Below are 22236 nucleotides of genomic sequence, written 5' to 3' on the forward strand. Positions count from 1 at the left end.
AAATCCACCGTAGAAGTGACGACAAAGGAAAGAAAAACGATTTGCCGAACCGTACCTCAGTGTCACCTGGACTCTCCCGCTCACATCAGTGGAAACCCATCGCGGCCTCTTACTCGCTCTCTCTCTGCTCTTTTCTGCCCATTTTGTTGGACACAGTGAATCAAAGTGAAGTCACCTTTTTTTCAAGAGGTGCACATACAAAGAATTGTAACCCACAAATAAAATCACAACCTATGTGAGTTTCAGGGGAAATGCTTTTACACAGTATTTCCAAAAGTATGAGGACAACCCGTACCGTAACATATGGCGCTGGTGTCGCACACTTTGCTATTTATTTAAAGATATAGCGGAGTAATGTCAAAGTTGTAATTTGAGCATCAGAGTCCCAGGTAAACACCGTTAGCCCTGTCAGCACTGTTGCACTTGTTTGCACTGTTAACTCTGTTTGCACTGTTAGCTTGTAGAGGCCTTGAGGAGACAACCAATATATTATGAATTCCATGTTTGTTACCTTTTAATAAGGCATCGTGTGAGCTGACAGTAGAGTTACTGAGAGGAGCAGTCAGTAAAAGGCAGCTAATGCTACCTCCAACCGGCCCAACTCTTCTCCACTGAAGAGATGAGCTGATCACTTTACATTTCAAATCCATAGTATGCTTTGCAATGTGGCTTTCTTTTACATCATCCTCACTTCAATTTCTTTTCATAAATGTTCTTATTTAATTTTTCATTATTTTATTCAAGTAGTTAATTATTTATTTTGTATCTTTACTTTTTATTGCCTGTTTCTGCGCTACTTTAACATTTAAAGTTCATTTTAGGGATAAATTAAATTTGTATCTTATTACATTTTGAGGGATTCAGAGGGATAATACTGACCCTGGATCTGGGAAAACCAATTCCCAATCAGCAGCATATTAATATAGAAACTCTTTCGGGACTTGCTAAATAATTCTTAATATCTGGTGTTTAAAAAAAATGTTTTGCTTGATTACAATTGTCGTATACATACAAGTACAAACATGAAATGTGACCTCTGCATTCGGCCCATCTGAATCCTTTTAGGAGCGTTGGGCTGCTGTAAAGCAACTTTGTGTTCACTGTCACTCGAGGACACTTCGACATGCATACAGTAGGAGCCGGGAATCGAACCTCCAACCTTGTGGTTCAAAGACGGAGCAGAAAGTAAAGAAGTAATTATATCAAATCCTAATTGTAGTTGAATGAAATTGGATAGAATGAAAGAATGGACTGTGTGTTTAATACGTGTCAAATCGTCTCCACTCGCTCATTTCTCTGAAATCCCTGCAGCAGCTTCACACAGCTGGTGTTCAGCCTCAAACCAGAAGCTGCTCACTAATGACCGTGGGTTTTTCTAATGAGATGTTTACCAATAACATTCATCCGGCCATATCGTCAATATTGCATTACTTCATTTGTTCCTAAATGGAGCCGTCAGACCGAGCAGAGCCGCCGTTATCGCTGCGACTCGACGACGTTTTCTCTGCAGTGAAGTCAAAACACCACATCAGTCTAGTCAGACCCCGAGCTCTCAGGTCTCCATCCATCCATCATCTCTTTCCACTCCTCCCTCCTGGTTCAACCAATCCTCGGAGCATGTCATCATACCGCTCCACCTCAGCCACGGCCTCCACACCGTCTCCGATAAATCAGTGAACCCATCAGATAAGATTTGAGGCCCAATCGTCCCAGCGTTTATTGTCAAACGCCGTCTATTAGAGAATATATCAGCCACCGTGGATACTGGGCACAGTAATGTAAAAGGCCTCAAGATCACATGGTGGTGGTTTGGTGTCTCTTTGTAGTGGTTTTTGGTCTGTTTGTGGTTGTTCTGCGTCTCTTTGTTGCAGTTTTGATTGTATTTGTTGCAGTTGTGTATCTCTTTATGGTAGTTTGTATATCTTTGTTTTTTTTGCTTCTTTTTGTGGTGCTTCTGGGTCTCGTAGTGGTTTTGCATCTCTTTCTGGTGTTTTTGCTTCTCTTTTTTGCAGGTAGTTTGCTGGTTGTTTTGAATTTTTTCCGTCTTTTGCGTCTCTCTGCAGTTTCTTTGCATCTGTTTGTGGTGGTTTTGTGTCTCTGTGGACATTTTGCGTCTCTTCATAGTTATTGTTAATCTCTCTGGGGTTGCTTTGCATCTCTTTGTTGTCGGTTTGCATTTCTTTGGACATTTGCCATCTGTCTGTTGTTGTCTTGTGTCTCTTTGTGGACATTTTGCGTCTCTCCTCAGTAGTTTTCTGTCTCTTTCTGCACCATTTTACAGGTGAAGCCCAGGGGCCCCCTGAACCCCTTCGGCCCCTGGTTCCTGTGCCTGTTTGCCCCGTTCAGTAATCACTCCATGTCAACAACAGCGAGCTGTGAGGAGAATAAAACTAGTCTTGAGAGGACGTTGGTTTAATTTATAGCATAGCTTGCAGTCATTTGTATGAAATTGATTTTCACTGCCTAATGATCCGATTAGGAAACAATGCAGTGAAAAATTCTGTTATGGTCTTATTCTACATGCGGACAGCCGGATTTACAGTGTCACAGTATCCATAATTCACAGTGTAAACCTCGAGCAGCTCGAAGCCAACATTTAGAATCTAGAATTCAAATTACTTTGAAGCAAAATAATGTCGGAGCCCCTTCCTCCCAGCTTTCCAAATGGGCTTAATTAAAATGTTCATTGTAACTGGAAGTGTGCCATTGAATTACGCGAGGTCATTCATATTTAATTGGCAGCTGGGTCATTACTTCAAAGTTTGAGTGGCTTTGGCCCCTTCACCCCGTCTCTCCTCTACAATATCCCTCCTCTGACGACCTCCTCTCTCCTCTCCTTTTCCCTTAAACTCTGTCCTCATCTTCCCCGTTCACCTCTTTCATCTTTCCTCCTCTCCCTCACCTGTGCTACACCTCCCCACTCTTCTCTGTTTCAGGAGACGGCGAGGTGAGAATCGAGGGCGATGTAGGACAAATGAATTAACAACATCAGATTAAATAGGATTACACCACTCGGTGACTTGGTGCTCCTAATGAATTATGTAAGCACAAAGAGTCCTGACCAGATTTAATGGCATGCCACTGAGCTGCTGCTGGGATGTGTGTGTGTGTGTGTGTGTGTGTGTGTGTGTGTGTGTATGTGTGTCTGGGTGTCTGGTGTCTGCAGGTGTGTGTGTAGTGTCAAATATTAGAGGGCAGAAATCGGCTAATATGCTTCTTCGAGGAATAAAGTGATGGATTGGGGAAAATAATTGCAAATGAGGCCATCTGTGTGTGTGTGTGTGTGTGTGTGTGTGTGTGCGCATTTGTGTGTGTGTGTGTGTGTGTGTGTGTAGTTTTGCATTTCATCTCTATGAATCAGTCAACAGCGACTTACCTAACACCTCGAGCAGCACCCACTTGAGGCGACCCTCAAGTGGGTGCAACGTGGTATTATTAGGATTTATGCAAAGAACAAAGTATAGGCCATGTATATAATCCTACACAGACATTCAGGAGCTCACGCCCACTTAGCGTTGAGACAGAAAATAGCACTGTAATAGAATACATTTCAGGGTCTGCATTAGTGTGCAAAGGTGAGGAGGTGAGATATGATCCAGGAAGTACACATTCTCCTTCCTATTCAATACCTAGCACCTACATTGCCCACAATTCAACTGGACTGTGGACAGTTGGGTGGTCGGATAGGTAAGTGTTACGCTAGTAGCAGCTAATGTAGCTCGGGGCTTCTATGGCTTTTTCGCTGCGTCGTGCAAAATGTGAACCGCCTAAATTTTGGGCGTAGCATGAACCGCTTCCTGTGTGGCAGACGCTTTAAATCCCTTCTTTGTGACGCAGTTTGCGTTGGTTCAGAGGGCTCACTGAACCCCCTAGTGGCAAGAGCCAACAATGCATGAAGGGATTGAAATTGATCAATATAACAAAATATAATCATTTATCGTAATGATGAAAAATATTGACCTAACAGGACGTTTGTGGTCTTTTTATTCACTTATAATAAGACGCTTTATGTCCACATTGAATCCAATAAATATTGGATTTGATAAATTCACTTCTGTTACGTTACGTAAACAAACCACGTCGACCTACGTATAATATACGTGCTGCTATTGTCCTACATGTGCACTTTACGTGATATTGTGTTATTTATGTGATATTTACTGGAAATCACGTACAATATGACCAACCCCAAGTAGAAAAATGTAACTAAGAGGCAACCTTCTTGCAATCTCCCTCCAGCTAGCTGCCACCTTATTTTAAGTTTTTGTTGTGAAATGAAGAGGCATCGTATAACTTTACTAAATGAACATCATGCTGTATTGAAGAAGACTTGAAACTAGAGATTGAGACCATAAACTCATGTTTACAATGTTTACTGAGGTAATAAATCAAGAGAGAAGTAGTCATTTTCTCATAGACTTCTATACAACCAGAGGAGTCGCCCCCTGGTGGTCTGTAGAGAGAATGCAGCTTTAACACATGAAGCATTGGCGTCACTTTTCAGAACCAAAGTTTGCCGCCTGAGAAAGATACAGCAAACATCTTAATTACCACGTTACTGATACGGACAGACATTCTGTACATGTGACACAGTTGCACCTCATTGGCCTATTCGATCAGCGCTGTCACCCTCTGCTCCAGTTACATCCCTGCTGTATGTTGCTAAATGAGTTCCTCGCTGATGAGGAGGCCGACTAGAAAAAGCAAGAAACTGAGACGGACGAGTAGAGGAGGGAGACGGATGAGGAGAAAGGAGTGAGGAGGATAAAAGGATGAAGGAAGTGAGGGGGGGGGGGGGGGGGGTGTCCGACTCTTCATCTGGTACAGTCTATCTGAATGCTGATGCACCGTTGTGCAGATATAGCGACTATAACAATGTACACACATGAAATGACACACACACAACCGTACGCGGTGACTCAGAGTGTATAACCGTGCAGTAGGTTGTAGCTTTCTGCTTCATTTACCCGTCCGTCGGCAGGCTGGGAAAAAAACCAGCATGTTGATGAATGCATGCGCCTACGTGTGTGTATTTCTGTATGAGCGCGTTTGTGTGCCAAAATGTCAGCCCCTGCCTGTGAGTGTGTGTGTGTGTGTGTGTGTGTGTGTGTGTGTGTGTTGCCTGAGTGAGAGGGGAGGAGAATATCACAGAAAATGAGAGGTTGTAATGAAATCGGTGAAAGCTGTACCCCGAGCTAGCAGGGTCACTGTAATTAAGGGTGTTTAGGACACGTTTCTACTCCTCCCCCCACCCACCATCTCTCTCTCTCTCTCACTCACTCTCACACACACACACAAACAAAACACCCTATGAGGGGTGATCCATATCATTTATCATTTATATCTTTTTTCTGTGCGCTATACGACATGGTTGGCACAGCTTGCATACGACTACCATTCGCTTTACGTCGAGTCGCTTCATGTTTCTTGGCCATATCGGAGAGCTTGTGAATCTAAAAAAAAACAACAACAAACTGTTGTTGCATCCAATGGAACGTCTGGAGGAGGTTTGAGGAACCAAAGTAGTCTTCACGTCGGCTCCATGGGATGAAATCAACAGTGTTTGTAGGAACTGATTTGTTGGTTGTATTTCCCCGCCTTGTTGTGAAGATCACAGACAGACTGGGAGCGTTGACTCAATACAGACATACAAAACACATCCAGCTGGGTTTCTTCTTCTTCTTCTTCTTCTTCTTCTTCTTCAGGTGCTCCTCCACCTCCTTCTGGACTGGACTCTGATCAAAGATGGATTGTATTCAGATATGTGATGAGTGTGAATGAAAGTGTCTTGAATCTCATTTTATCTGCGTATGAAACACTTGAAATGCCAAGTTGAGGCTTCACACGGATTACACGTCGTACCAAACACACACGTGCACTCACACAGATTAAATGAAGCAGGACTCAGCAGGTCTCTGCCTGTGTGGCTGTGTGTGTCCTGAAGGATTATCATTTCCTTTGAGCACAGGCGTCAAATAACGTGAATACCTACTGGAGCCTGCTGGGCCCGGATTTGGACTCATGGATCGTTTTTTATATTCGAAGGGAGAATTCAGTTTTTTTGTATTCTCTTCTGCTGTTATCACAAACGATTTACTAATTTCTATTCAGTATTTAAAGCTTTTGAATTATGACCTTTCATCAATGTGGCCTCCCACGGTTTTACAGCAGTCTATGATTATAACTTTCATTTATTTTAGACGGCTTAATTTTTTTTATGTCTTTAGAATATCAAGCGGTACATTTTCAGTCATTAAAGCATGCTGGCCATGGTGTTTCAGTCACTGTATTTCTAGTTATGACTGATTAATAGTTTAAGTGTTGAGGCACGTTAAAAGCAAACCAAACCGCCCGACAATAGAAATGCACTGATTGCAATTTTCCCCACCGAACGGAGCTGCAGATTACCATTTTCTTTCATACCAAGATCTTGACGGCGAACAAAAAATATTTTTGTCACATTCCTTTCATGGAATATTGCAATTAATTTGTATGTTTGTAATAAAACATTGACTAATTACATTTCTCTCAATCCCACCAAAATAAATTTGATGTAACATGTTTGACTTTCACAGAATTAAAAGGGAAAATAAAATAAATGACCACACAGCTAATCATTTAGCTTACATCAAAACCTCTACACCGACTATGATGGTGTGTGTGTGTGTGTGTGTGTGTGTGTGTGTGTGTGTGTGTGTGTGTGTGTGTGTGTGTGTGTGTGTGTGTGTGTGTGTGTGTGTGTGTGTGTGTGTGTGTGTGTGTGTGTGTGTGACGTTACACGGCTGGCTGGAGGGAGATCAGCACTGAGCTGTAAATAGCTTCCAAAAACCTAATGTTGGTTGTTTTGTATTTAATTTCCAGTGCTTTCTATTTAAAAAGTGCAAACATAGAAAGATAGCAAGTGTTTCCATATTTTAAGTGGTCTGTAGTCTAAACTTGAGGCACATTATGCGACGAGGAAGTCGGACGCACGCTTGCTATTAGGACACGATGTTTCTGTCTGAGGATTTGCCGAGACTGATCGGCCAATCGGCTGACAATCGATCGAGTGTTGAGTCCTTTTCGATATATATCCAATGCGTCCCACACCGCCTCTCAAAGTGGATTGAGTGGCCGGATCGTCACTCTGCGTCTTGGCGGTCGTTGGCGCTCGTGTTTAGCGCTGTCCACTTGTGATCCGATCGCCCCAACACGCATGTTAAAACCCAGAGGAAAGCCCCAGAATGTCTCATCAACGTGGTCGTTATAATCTTCTATCCACTCATACACAGATATTCATTCTCTGATGAAAAGCTGCACTACTACCCCAGTGTCTGTGCGACGGCACATTCAAACATCACACAATGTTAAATCACTCACACTCGCCGCTGAGTGGCGTCCGGTCGGCGCATCCGCGCCGGCCCGGGCTCTCGGTGCCATATGTGCTGTGTAGGCCCTGTCAGCTCCATTTGGTTCAGGGATCACACTCGTCTAACACTGGACCAGATGTGGCCCCGCTGGCTAATTAACAGAGAACAGAGCGATCCGTCAGAGATATGGAGGCGCAGTGATGAGAGAGCTGTGTATGTAATGACGTAACACGCTGTGTACACACACTTCTGTGCATTTACAGACTGTTTGATCAATGTCATTAATGTTCAGTGCTGCCCTGTTTGAGAGATACTGTGGTCGACATGGTAATTAGAAACACACACACACACAAATACAGTATAAGATACGGGAATCCTTGAATAAGCACTTCGGCTTTGGAGCTATATTGTAACTCTAAGTGTCAGTAGACGTGTTTATATTGGTTGTACCGGGGAAATGAAGGTTTGATTGCCAGTTGCCAAAGACTTTCAATGGAAGTCCGTTGCAGATACTCTCCCCCGGTAGTGGAAATGGCCAAAGTAACCAAAGTTACCGTGGAAAACAAAATGCAGTGTGGCCAACTGGTTTCCACAAAAAGATGAAGTCATGTGCTAATTTGAATATCGGGACGTTATCGTTCAATCATTTGCATAAAGCTGGGTGGTTAGGTCGGTTGCGGGGAGAGAGAGACTGTTCCACACAGAGGTGCAGTGGACTGATTCATTTTTAGAAATATATATATTTGAATATATTTCTTGCTTTTGGTCTGAAACTAAATGTGTTGCAAGTAGAAAACTCTGAGGAAAACAAGCGATGTGGTTCTCTCTGTGACCGCCGTGCCAACAATAATACCACGAGGAAACTCTGGGGGCCCAAAAAGTTGTCTTGAAAGTTGACGGTTGCCCCGTCGCTCAGAGGTCCCTGCGGTCGCGGCTTTTCTCTGTCCTGGCCCCACAATGGTGGAATAAACTCCCCACTGACGTCAGGACAGCGGAGTCACTGCCCATCTTTCATCAGGCTGAAAACTCACCTCTTCAAGAAGTGCTGCCCTCAGCCTTCCACTCAGCACTTATTGTATTCATACTGGTTTGTTGCACATTTGTTTGTTTCTACGCTGTACGTTTGCTCTGGTTTATGCTCTTAGATGCTTGTTTAAAAAAGGAGATGCACTTATGACTTCTGGTGACTAGTAGTTCTCTTGAATGTCTATGTTGAATACACTTATTGTAAGTAGCTTTGGATAAAAGCGTCTGCTAAATGACGGTAATGTAATGTATGAAAGAACAGCTTGACTGTGTACTCTTTGTGTCTACAGGTTCATCCCTCGCAGTGAGCGCTTCTCTCCTAGTGCAGCACCAAGCAGAAGCACTGTTGCTATGGTTAGGGTTGTGTTGTGATGTTAAAAAGGTAGTAAAACTGTTGGAAGGAGTGTTATTTGAAATGTGTTCTTCCTCGATAGACACCTTCCAGTTATAAAAGGACTCATTTCCTACGTCACAGCGTCGTATAAAGGTTTATGAAACCGTCAACCTTCCACCTGTTTTGCACCCACACCGCTGACCCTGAGCTCCGACCCCTCTGACAAACACTTCCGGCGTGACAAAGTGGGCCGAAAAGGCCACAGGCCACAACCAATACCGGCTGTCACAAATCACAGCGACAAACACACTCATTTAATAGACAGCGGCGTTCGGCAGAAGGTCAATAAACTGCGAGTCCTCTGCCATTGAAGGGCCGCGCAAATGTCACACGGAAATGTCAATAAGCGTGTCCGGTGCATGCCGGAGCCACCCGGGCTGTTTCTCTCTTTCTGAACGACTTTGTCTACTTTCTTATTCCACTCAGGCACGGAGAAGCTTCTGGGCCCTCAAAATCAATTATGGATCCCTCCGTCGCATTGTCATTCCTCGCTCTCACTCCTACATGCTTTCTCCTGTTCCTCCATCCCCGCGTTTCCTTCTGTTTCGCCGTCAATCCCTCTGTCTCCGGTGTCTCTCGCTTCCCTCTCCTCCTCCCCCCCTTCTATTGCCATCTGTCTCGGATCAATGCGGCTTTGGCCGCTGTCACCTTGCAGCTCGGGTCATGTTTTGCTTCTCTCAGACTGCCCCCCCCCCTCCCCCTTACTCCCCCACACACCCTCTCTCTCGTTCTGGCTCTCTCTGTGTCTCGGATCAATGCGGGGGTTTAGCCATTGTCACATTGTGGCGCAGGTTGTGTTTTATTGGAGCTGTCAAGGTGCTGACCTTTCCGTGTCCAGGGGAAGAAAGAGTGATGCCAGCAGGCCGGTATGAGAGAGGAAGAGGGACGACCGAGCCGCTTATGAGTCTAATCTATCAAAGGGGTTCAGAGGGTGGAGGGCTTGGATCGCGGCCAAACTTTGGCCTTCAAGCCCACACCTCCTTTTTTTATTCCTCATGTCACTCAATTGTATTTGTATTTATTTGTCTGTTTCTTCTCCTGGTTTTGGATTCAACATCAGAACATTTAGTCTTGCGATAATAGACGATCGGAGATCTCAAGCTACCGAATGTCTGGGGATTTCTAAATGTAAAAGTTGTTGCAAGGGCGGCCGCTGACAAAGCTACTGTATATAATAAGTGGTCGTACACAGTAAAATCGACAGTGTCAATGCAACACTTAAAGAGTACATTTTAACACTGATTCAGTGAACATATGGTCCCTATCTACAGAGTGTTAAAGTAACACTGGACATAGTGTTACATTTTTAGAGTCAATTTAACACTGGTTAGAGTTAATATTTTACACTACACTACACTGAGAAGTGTTACTCAAATTTGACACTATGATGTAAATAACACTCTTAGTGTTATTGCAATTTGACACTAGGTCTTTTTGAGTGTTAATCAAAATTAACTCTAAATAAGTTACTCTTCATGAGTGTTAAACCTACTTGACACTAAGTGTTGATTAAGAAATTACTCCAAATACAGTGTTGATTTTGAACTGACTCCTGCCAGTGTTAAAACATATTTCCTCTTGTATTTACTCCCTTAGCGTAATTCTTACCCAACACCTTATTTTCAATTTACTCTGTTTTAACTCTTCAACAGAACACTTTAAGAGTTTTACATGTTCTACTTGACCATGTCCAGCTAACACTTCAAACAATAAAACAAAAAATGTTTGCAGGAGAAAAAACAACAAACACCATTATATCATATCTTAATAACAATTTATTAAAAATAAAAACATTTAGTTTGCATACAATTTTTCATTAACAGTATAACTCCCATTTGTGCTACATTGTGCAACAATTAATTAAACCTCACTTTCAGTTTCAAAGATGGAAAAAAAACATTGTTCTTAAAAGACACGGTATATTTAGAATAGTACAATCTTAACAATGTCTGTAAACATTGAAATATGTGTGTTTACAGTGCATTTAGAGGATATACAGAGAACAATTCAAGCTATTTTCACCCTATAGAACAAACTTCGCTATCATCTGCAATCTACCAGCAGGTGTTCGAATTACATTTTTAAAGGAGAGATTCACAGATTTCTACCTTTTATTTCAATTTCTCTGCTCATGGTGTGAAAAACAGTGTGTAAATCTAACTGCACTCAAATTTGGTATTAAAACATATAGTTACAGATACAATATTTTAAAGTGACAGCCCTCATGGCTCTATTGTAAAGGTCTTGGTTGGAATCTATTGGTATCTTGGCAGATGATAGAAAGATGTGTATAAGTTGAATAACAATAACTATTTTAACCACAGTAAATGCAGACAAATCATCCTTCGGAAAATACGAATGACTCAAGTCTTGCTGGCAAAAATTGTACAAACAAACAATTCTTCGTATTGAACAGCCAAATCCAATTTGACAGACAAAGTTCTGAGTTGAGTACAGCCCTAAAATAAATATATATATATATTTTTCCCACAAGCGTAGAAGAACAGATGTGCATGAAGAAGAGACATCTAAATTACCTCAGAGTTTCAGTCACCTTTCGTCCGGTTGTGTTCCTTGACAATATCGTCTCCACCAGGTTTCTTGGCCAACGCAGATTTTTCCAACTGTGAAACGATGATTTTTGTTTTAATCACATGGCATCTGTAAAAACAGAAAAAGTGAAATGGCATTATGACCCACATCACAATTCATTCTGAGACAACACTGAAGTTAAATTTAACACTAACTAGCTTTTGTCAAACACATTAAAAACGACTGAATGTAATTAGACAGCAATAGACAGAAAATAAACTATTAATTTAATCTAATTGGCTTTAAAGTGAATCCTTGTAGGAGTGCCCATGCACTCAAAAGGGAAGGTTTGTCACGGATAATATCACAACTCCCCACACACGCAGTATTTGCTATTTACTGTCATCTATGGACATTGAAAACAATACAACACTGTCAATCCTTCACATTGACCTCTCTTGCCCACATTGTGGAGTTTGATGTTAGCTAGTTAGCCTAGCTAACTTAATGTGCGAGCACATTTGAGCTAACGTTAGCTTTCAACTCGGTCAGGTTAGCCCTCTGCTATTCGGTATTTCAAGACACAAAAACAACTGGAGTCTATGTTGAACAACAATATTAAGTTATTCTAATTATTCTTTTTTGCTGAAATGCCAAAATTTGGTTTCTTAAGTGATTTAGAGAAACTTACCACAGTCTGTCGAGAAGTGCAAAATGGCGGGGCGAAGCTCATGATCCGTTTGAAAGGAGAAGGAGGTGGGAGGAGCTTTCCAGAGTTCAGAGTTCTTTCCAGAGTACACTACAGCAGTGAACAATGACATCAACACTGGGGAGCGATTTACTCTTGCTGTTGTTGTAATAACTCTGAAATAGTCAATGTACATTGACACTGTATATTTGACACTGAGAAGTTTAACTCTGATTATTTTCACCAACACTGGCCGATAAATTGGTAGTAATTACTCTTGCCATTGTTGTAATAACTCTGAAAGAGTCAATGTACTATGACACTGCATATTTGACACTGGGGAATTTGCTGTGTAGTCATTGTGACCTCACCCATTGGTTTGTGGTCGTTTTGAAGCTGCGAGTTTGCCGTTTTTGCCGTTGCCATCTTGGACTACAGCTGTCGCCATGTTTATTTTTTCCGCAACCAATGACTAGAAGTTACCATATTTGGAATGAGGAGGAGTGATGTAGAGACACTGTATACGTCTATGGTAGCGACCTGTCAATCACTGTGTAGCCCCGCCCCTAAAGCATCCTCTGCTTTATGGTCTGTTTGACTCTAAATGGACCATCATTTACTAAATGAACATCCTGCTGTATTGAAGAAGACTTGAAACTAGAGATTGAGACCATAAACTCATGTTTACAATGTTTACTGAGGTAATAAATCAAGAGAGAAGTAGAGTCATTTTCTCATAGACTTCTATACAACCAGAGGAGTCGCCCCCTGGTGGACACTAGAGAGAATACAAGTACTTCTACATCGGCTTCACTCGGCAAAACCGGAGCTTGCCGCCTGGAATAAAGAACTGATATCAAGGGGGAGACTCATGAGGGAGCCGGTGATTCTGGAGCAATAAAACCTGTAATCTCGAGTCATATTGTAGAGTCGCTAATTGTTGGGAGGAGAACTCCTTCCACTTCTTTTTTGCCCTCTGCTCTGACCGCTGATCTTTCCTGTTTAGGTACATTAAATAATCAAAGTCGCATTTCATGCAATCAGGATCAAGCTCTATGTAATTATCAAATCACATAATTAAAGTGAAGCTCAAGGCAAAGCTGAGGACACATGATCCGGCCGACCTGTTGACCAGCTGAAAGTCACAGGGTTTGGGATTTGCTCGACACCTCTGCAGCTTTCACAAAGCCTCACTAGCTACTAATTAAAAGTCTTTGCCATGCGCTTCTAATTTAAAACGAAGTGCAATTCATCAAATCACTTTAGTGCTGAGTGGACGAGCTGGCTGCCTTTGCACCTCGGCATGACTCTCCTCTTGAAGCGTCAATGAATTCGGTCTAATGAAGATGTTTTTAGTTAACTGATTCCTGCAGGAATCCTCACAGAGCAACAGTTTGAGATGCGGTGAGGTCAGATTAAGTTATAGAGGAGTGAAAGTCGGCATTAGTCTTTTGTGAAAGGTAGCTAACGAAGGTGGTCATGGTTGAGAGAATTATTCGACTGTTGGTAAAATTGATATCAGTGCAACTTGTGCCTCATGTGTAAGGGAAGCTTTTGCTGTTGAATTTGCAACAGCTGCAACACCTGTTTTTAAATTAAAGTTTGTTCTGTATATGTATTGACCCTAAAAAACCCCGGCCCCAGTGTGTAACGGACTCAAGAGAGAAAGCTTTTGTTTGTCGATGTGATTTATTTTGAGAGGTTGAGGATCATTAAATTATTGTCTAAGTGCTATACGCTTCATCGTAAAATCTCCTAGACTCTCGGTCGTCCTTCAAGCAGAGGATCGGCAGTTCAATCCCCGGCTCCGCCAGTCCATGTCGATGTGTCCTTGGGCAAGATACTCAAATTGCTCCCGCCGGCTGTGCCTTGGGTGTGTGAATGTTGTACGAATGGCTAGTTGGAGTCCTGATGGGCAGGTGGCAGCTTGCATGGTAGCTCCTGCCATCAGCGTGTGAATGGGTGAATGATGACATGTAGTGTTAAAGCACTTTGAGTGGTCCGAAGCCTAGAACAGCGCAATACAAGCTCATTTACCAGAAAGTGCCACCAGTGCGTAACGGCCTTCAGAGCGAAGGCGTTAGTTTGTTGATGTGATTTATTTAATGAGATTGGGAATTGGAAGTCTGTTTCATTCTTATTGCTCGTTAAGTGATGATGTCAGTGCTATATGCTTCTTCTGTGAGGAAAATAATGAAGTAACTTGTTGTGCTTTCGGTAGGAATAATCCACATACAGAGTTCTTTGTTTGTAATGTGATGGTTTATGTAAGAAGCTCTGTTCTTTCCTGAAAAGGTTACCACTGCAACGTCATTCTGGGGGTCTTGTGCACGACACGAAGCATAACAGCAAACTAGTTTTAAAGCTGAGCAGCACGCTAACACATGGAGAGCTCCTCTTATTCCATTTCCTCGCTTTTTGTCGCCGATTGACCTCGAGGCTCCGAGCTGCGAACATGTCGTCTGTTTTCTGCTGAGAGTGGCGGTTCAGTAAAAAGTGGAGGGGATACCCCCCCCTGTGGTCTCACCATGTGGGCTTCCACAGTGACGACCACCGCGGTCCCCTCAGCCGTCCCAGGGACAACCGGTGTGCTGTGCAATCTCACCGGGGATTTTGTGAACCCCCCTCTCCTGCAGGCAACGGTGGAGGTTTCAAGCTTTGGATGATTTTTCAGTTTAATAGACTCCAGGCAGGTAGAGAGCGAGAGAGGATTCACACGCCTGGTGCTTCCAAATGGATATCAAATAATACCCAGAAAAGAGATGACTTTATATATCAAAGCATGTCAACTGGATGGAATAGGCAAACGTTAGTACAGAACAAGTACACTTGGACGACTCTCTGCCTCCTGAAGAGAAAGCCATGAATCATCACTTCATCGCTCAGGTTTCGGATCACGTTGGATGAAAGGCCTCCTAGCTTTAAGCACCTTTACTGGCTCCTATTTTCTTTCCTTTTCCTCCTTTCGGGCTTGTCGTTTGTGTCACTGCTAGCCTGTAATTTGAGTTTACTTAGTGGATTTCACCGTACGCAGGTGGACGAATTGACCCTCTCGAAAATGTGGATTCATCCTCCTCTTTAATGATCCAGTCAACCTTTCTTTCTTTACGTTAGGCCTCTTTTATATTTCCTTCATTCCATTTCTCTTCTCCGCCGTCAGAGTGAGACACGCGGCGATGAGAACGCCTCCAGTGACTGCGATCGAGCTGTTCTTGCTGTCCGTCACCAGGAGGCAACATCGACATGTTTAAGAGCACTAAAAGAGAGCTGCATCATCGGGGCCTCCGTCACTGCAGATGCAATTCATTGCCTTACTCCTGATTGGGGGAATGGCAGTGTACCCATGGATAGGTGCACAACTGTCACTGAATAACTTTGATGCAGAAGAAAACGTTTCTTCCGGATGGACGTCAGAGTTAATGATGTGAGCGGGAAGTGATAGTCACATGGAATGACATCAATATGTGTTTCATGTCTGTGTTCAAACCAAAGACTGTATATAAGAAGTGGACATAGTCATCGTGATGTCACTCATTGGTTTGTGGACTGCCGTTTTGAAGCCTTGAGTTCCGCAATTTTGCCGTCGCCATCTTGAAATATGGTCGTCGCCATGTTGTCTGTTGCGACCAGTGAACAGGAAGTGAGTGACCATATCTGGACTGACGTAGAGACGCCGTATACGTCTCTGGTAGAGACCTGTCAATCACTGTGTAGCCCCGCCCCTAAAGCATCCCCTGTTTATGGTCTGTTTGACTCTAAATGGACCATCATTTACTAAATGAACATCATGCTGTATTGAAGAAGACTTGAAACTAGAGATTGAGACCATAAACTCATGTTTACAATGTTTACTGAGGGAATAAATCAAGAGAGAAGTAGAGTCATTTCCTCATAGACTTCTATACAACCAGAGGAGTCGCCCCCTGGTGGACACTAGAGAGAATGCAGCTTTTAAAACATCCGCCTGGTTCGGAGAACGTGAACATTTTAACTCATAGATATGGCCATGAATTCTCCCCAGTTGATTACTTACAATAAGGAAATAATGTGGAAAATAATGTTTAAATTTGAATTCAGGAGAAATCTACAGACGCAAAAGGACCAAAGTAGGAAGAGAAACACAGAAATGTGTGTTTTGGATGTTTTCTTTCCACTAGTCTGAAAAAAGATGTGTTGTAGAAGCAAAATAGAACAAAATCTATAGAAAAATAAACCAGTGCATGAAACACAATGTTTCTGCTTTTGTGTGACCGCTGCAGCTCCAACTGCTGACCGTGTCGGTGAGCGGTCAAATCAGCAGCCAAACTCCAAAAACGAACTTCCTGCATACTCCCGTCTCTTTCACCCTCACACAGTATCTTCACCTTCCATCTCTCGCCTCAGAGTTTGGAAACCTCTGGCTACCGGCGTTTCTGCTGAGATGATAAATAGAATGACTTTCGTCCCCTGAATTTCTATTTTGGAAGGTGAAGGTGGTGGAGATGCCAGCCCAAATTTGGCTGGCGTAAACTATCTACACGATCCACCTGGTGAGACTTAGACGGCTGACTGTCGGTGGAGCGCTGACAGAGAGCCCTGAGAAAAGATTACCTTTTGAGAGGATCGCCTGTGCGAGCGGAAGTGACAGAGAAATGCTTTGAGAGTCAATTTTGTGTCTCTTTGTGGTAATTTTGTGTCTCTTTGTGGTAATTTTGAGTCTCTTTGTAGTTGTTTTGTGTTTTTGTGGTCATTTTGTATCTTTTTGTGGTCATTTTGTATCTTTTTGTGGTCAATTCGTGTGTCTTTGAGTCGCTTTATAGTTGGTTTGTGTCTCTTTTGTTGTCACTGTTTTGTGTGTCTTTGTAGTCATTTTGTTTTCCTTTGTAGTCTGTTTTTGTCTCTGTGGTCATTTTAAATCTCTTACTGTTTGGCATGTATCTCTTTTGGTGACATTTTGTAGTTAAAGGCCACAGAAGGGGGGGCACTTTGGGCCCCTGAGCCTGGTAGACTCTGTAATCCATCCATGCATGAAGTACATTGGGCTGTTCATGGGCCGAGAGTGAGTTGCATATTTTGTTCCAAAACTACAGCAGCATGTAAATCATGTCCTTCTTACACTCCCTCTCTTAGTGACACTCTTAGACGTCTTCTCGCTCTCTCTGGGAGGAAAGATTCCTTAGAAAGTGTGTGTGTGTGTGTGTGTGTGTGTGTGTGTGTGTGTGTGCGTGTGTGTGTGTGGAGAGGAGAATGGTGCAGAGTAAAGCAGGAGCAGCAGGTTGAAAGTGTTTATGGTTCCCTGAGGTTTTCATGCTGTAGGCCTCCACCTCAGATTCAACAAAAAACTAACCCACATTGTGTGTGTGTGTGTGTGTGTCACATCTGCATATTCATGTGCTTGCCTGCTCTCCGCTGTGCTCTGCGAGGTTTGTGCAACAGTCCCTTTGTGTTCTTGTGACTGTGTGTGTGGGCACGACGCAGCATCTATTGCTGCCGGCCAGATGAGGTGGCCTTTGTGACACCTGGAGTCAACACATTCCAGCTATACGTTTCAAGGACACAGCCACTAAAGCAGCAAAGACCTCTTACAGCAACTGTTTCTCATCTCACTTTATACACCTGACCTTTCTTTTTTTATGCCTTCCCATGAGATCATGTTGGTCCATACCAGGTGGACCTGCCGAGTAAACCCATGAGGTGTTTTAAAACGTGCGTTCTCTCTAGTGTCCACCAGGGGGCGACTCCTCTGGTTGTATAGAAGTCTATGAGAAAATGACTCTACTTCTCTCTTGATTTATTACCTCAGTAAACATTGTAAACATGAGTTTATGGTCTCAATCTCTAGTTTCAAGTCTTCTTCAATACAGCATGATGTTCATTTAGTAAATGATGGTCCATTTAGAGTCAAACAGACCATAAAGCAGGGGATGCTTTAGGGCGGGGCTTACTGTGATTGACAGGTCGCTGCCGCCACCAGAGCTGTATCAGAGCGTCACTACGTCACTCCTCAACATTACAAATATGGTAACTTCAGTTCATTGGATGCAAAAAAAACAAAATGGCAACGGCCAGATCGTCAAAATCGAGGCTTCAAAGCAGCAGTCCACAAACCAAACGATGACTACGTCCACTTCTTATACACTGTGTGTGTTCCATCCGCGTTAACATGATGTCTCATAAGTTGGACTCAAGGTTAAACTCAAGAATTGATATGCAAATGAGTTCAGTTTCACCCAAATGTGTAAAAAGGATCAAATGATAAAGTGATGACATTTATGGACGGACATGGATGTTAACTGCAACTTGACTGGTCGGTGGAGACATACAACCATGAGGTGGTGATTGTAGTGAAACTGTTGGACCTATACCCGAGAGGATTCATCTGAGGGTTTGTAACTTTGATACCTAATATATATTTTCCACATACGTGTCGATATGTTTGTGTGTATGAGTGCACAAGTCTGCAGGAGACATAAAATGTTTGATTTCAAAAGAGTTTTGTCGGTTGTCCCTAACAGACCTCTGAAGTCTGATTTATAGATGAGACGGTGTGAAGAGGAAGTATACGGTAAAACACAAACATCACGCTGAGCAAAAATACCTGAACTGTTTCATAGGATCAGATTGGTTTAAAATATATTTTATGTCCCTCCTGCATTCAAAACCTGTTATGCTGTAAGAGGACGCTAATCACCGCAGTTTAAAGTAAATGAGGTTCTGTTAAACTCCGAAAATGAAGAAAAACAAGGACAAAGAAATAAGCTGCTGATTATGTGAAAGAAAAGGTGTTTGTGCTGCAAATGGTATTCCCAAAATCCAATTGAGTTAATAATAAAACAACAATAATAATAATTAGCCGTGTGTAATACGCGGAGGATTGACAGGAACCTCTCTGCGAGTGTTTAACCTTCTCCACAGACGGAGCAACACTCTCCTGCATACGTCACACTTTTTACCCAGACACAGTGTGAGTGTGAGTGCATCTCCACTCCCAGCAGATCAAAGGGTAATTGGAGGAACTATCTTGGGGGGGGGGGGGGGGTTGCAAATTTAAGAGTTTCTCAGAGAGTTTCCTGAGGGAAGGAGTTTAATTTTGACTGTCCATTAGTGAAGACCTTGATGGACAGAGATCAAATAATCCCTGACCTCTCACACATTTTGTGTAATTACCACGAACACATCGGCTCTTTGCTACGTCGGGCTCATTTCCCAGCAAACGGGAGGAAATCCGCTCTCATCTCTCACATTTGTTATCAGCTCCTCACATATATTAGCACTGGCTCTGAAAAACTTTACTTTTCACCTGAACCAAAAACTCCATTTCCAGTTTAATCATTTTAAGCTGTAGCGCCATATTTTAAAGACATGTCTGTTTATCAGCCAACTTAAATAAGAAAATAAGAAAAGTAAGAAAAGTTTCTCTCTTGAATTTACTTCCCTCTTTATTTCTAAACCTTCAGGTTGAGCTCGATAATGTCGCAGTGCTAGAACGTATTCTTTTACTCATTAGCCTCCATACTTTGTCTTATTCATGCTTCTTATCTATACTTGTCAGTCACAGCGCTGCTCAAGTAGATATATATTAATAAATATATTACAGTCTTTTTTTCCCCTTCTAAATATTATAAATGTTTACGTTTCCCTGGCTTTTTTTTAATGGTTTTTGGTCATTGTTCACCGATTCAGGGCAGATTTACTCCGCAGCAACACTCCGCCTCGTGTGTTGCATTCAGGGGGAATACGTCAGACAGTAGACCGGTGGACCAGAGCAGGGCGGTATCATTGGGGGGGGGGGGGGGGGGGGGGTCGGTAGAGACACCAGCAACGGTAACGGTAGACGGCATCGCAATCCAAAGTTTAAATATTTACGTCCTCCGCGACAGAATTTAAGTACCTTAAGTTTGCAATAGAATATTAATAGATAGCTGCATGCATTACTAGAATGAATACATAAAATAGTAGACAGGAAATCATTCCATATGTTTTATTTCATCATCGCAGCAACATATCAAGCGTGGTTCGTTTTGCCGTTCTGCGATACAGCGCTTCAGGAATGAGCCCTAAAACAATGAATCAGCATTTTTTCACTTCCTGTCCTCTTAGAAGGTGTTTTTTGTTAGATGCCTGAAATAAGGTCCGTGGTTAAGACGAGATCGATAACCCTCTGGTGAAGCCTAGAAGCTTCCACGTGTCTGATAAAAGGGAGTTACTAAAGAGTCTAAATGAGACCACTAAATGCATCACGAGAACACGAGTCCTCCTTTAGCTTAGCGGGGCTAACATGAAGTCATGTGACCGTGGTGGAGCTCCTGTATAGGCTAATGTTAGCTCCTTACTTTTGCCAATTACATTCACGCTCCGATAATCAATCTTGAGGAACAAAACGTCTCAGTATCATAAACGTTGGTTTTCCGAAGGTTATTTTCTGCCACAGTCTGTTGTTCAATGTTAAAATCATATTGGCTTTTTGGAAGAGGGAACCAGTGTTATGCTAACTTCCTGTTGGCCTGCAAATATACGTCATCCCTGCATCAGTATTTCATCGGACTCTTCAAGAAAGTGTTGATTATTTAGAGCGCAATTGTCTTTCCAGATCCCTCACAGGATCACACTGATTAATCGTGCTTCCACCATCCTAACCCCCCTCCTCCTCCTCCTCTCTCTCTCTCTCCAGATCCCTCAGATCAGCTATGCATCCACGGCCCCGGAGCTGAGTGACGACCGGCGGTACGACTTCTTCTCCCGGGTGGTCCCACCGGACAGCTTCCAGGCCCAGGCGATGGTGGACATCGTCAAGGCCATGGGCTGGAACTACGTGTCCACCGTGGCCTCGGAGGGCAGCTACGGAGAGAAGGGCGTGGACGCCTTCATGCAGCTCTCCAGGGAAGCAGGTGAGACTGGTGATGAGCCGCGATCTTCGATCAACGGTGGGGTCTCTTTTGTAACCTGTTTACCAGATTCATATCTGAGCAGCATTTTGTTGCTGTCAATATATTTTGAGGCTCAGAATCGAGGGACGCAGTTGTCTGGATTTTGATAATGAATGCAAATTGTGACTCTGATGTGAAATGATTGTGCTGGTCTTTAAACCCTTTTAAACTAAAAAAAACGTCTTTCTTAGTAAAATATGTGCCTCAGTATAAACACAAAAGAGTGTTACATAAAACCGTTGAGTCACAGAAGCTTAAAATGAATTGATTAGTATGCAGTGATGCTGATTGCTCCCCGAATAATCTCGGTGACATTTGGATCAGTCTGACGACTCCTCACATCTCACCAGTCAGGACGCCGTCCTGACATTTATGTGCTGGCGTTGTTTTCGAGGATTATGAAAGGACACGGTCGCTGCCAGGGCGCACAGAGGGCGCCCAAATAATCCTTCTATTGAGCTAACACCAAACGGTCGGCCAATGTTTCCACACGGATGAGTCCTTGATCATTGATCTGTGGTGGTTTTTGGACCATGATTTGATTTTTTTAAAAAAGAATTGCACAGCAGTCCTGCACAGTGTCACCTCAAGCAGTATTCACACTCTTTAATCCTTCAGCGGGTTCTGTTTGAGAAGCTATTCAGGAGGATATCTTGGGCCGTAAACCTCTGGCTGTGTTTTTAAAGGCAACTAGAAGGACGCTCAAGGAGTGAACTCCAGAAGTCTGTTTGCATAAGCGAAAAAAGAAATGTGATCCGTGTCGTCGTCTGGGAGGAGCTCAGGCTGCACCCTCCCACCAGGTTTCATGGATAAAGGGCCAGAAGTTATTCTGTAATCCTTCTAACTACATTACATTACAGTCATTGAGCAGACGCTTTTATCCAAAGCGACTTACAGTAAGTGTGTTCAACATCGGTATTCAAGAGAACTACTAGTCACCAGAAGTCATAAGTGCATCTCCTTTGCTAAACAAGTATGTAAGAGCATAAACCAGAGCAAACGCACAGCGCAGAAACAAACACATACAATAAGTGCAACGAGCTAACGCGAATACAATAAGTGCAACAAACAGAAAACATCAATTCGCTGGTGACGGTTATGATTTATATCGGACAACATTAGAAAACTGCCACTTTGCGGTGAAGAAAAATTGAACAGCAAGGTTTGCAGAATGAATTCATTGTGTCTTGAATGAATGACTCATACAGGTTACGGTGTCAAGGACGTACTAGTACTCACACAGGTTTGTGTAGGAAGGATGGTGCTTTTCCAGAAAACTGCCAACATTGTAACCACTTGAATCAACGTATCCTCAGACAACAGTTCGTACGATAACTCACG

General features: G+C 42.9%; 1 protein-coding gene across 1 annotated transcript in view; it reads left to right on the plus strand.

The window, feature by feature from the left end:
* grm7 (glutamate metabotropic receptor 7) overlaps positions 1-22236 on the plus strand; it is a gene marked incomplete at its 3' end in the record, with an annotated part of 221581 nt that overhangs the window by 60655 nt on the left and 138690 nt on the right. Inside the window, exon 2 of the mRNA XM_079186664.1 lies at positions 20640-20856. Coding sequence (XP_079042790.1) covers positions 20640-20856 — 217 coding nt within the window. The remainder of the gene's footprint in view (positions 1-20639; positions 20857-22236) is intronic.

Source organism: Pholis gunnellus, assembly GCF_910591455.1.
Source record: "Pholis gunnellus genome assembly, chromosome: 3".
Classification (NCBI taxonomy): domain Eukaryota; kingdom Metazoa; phylum Chordata; class Actinopteri; order Perciformes; family Pholidae; genus Pholis; species Pholis gunnellus.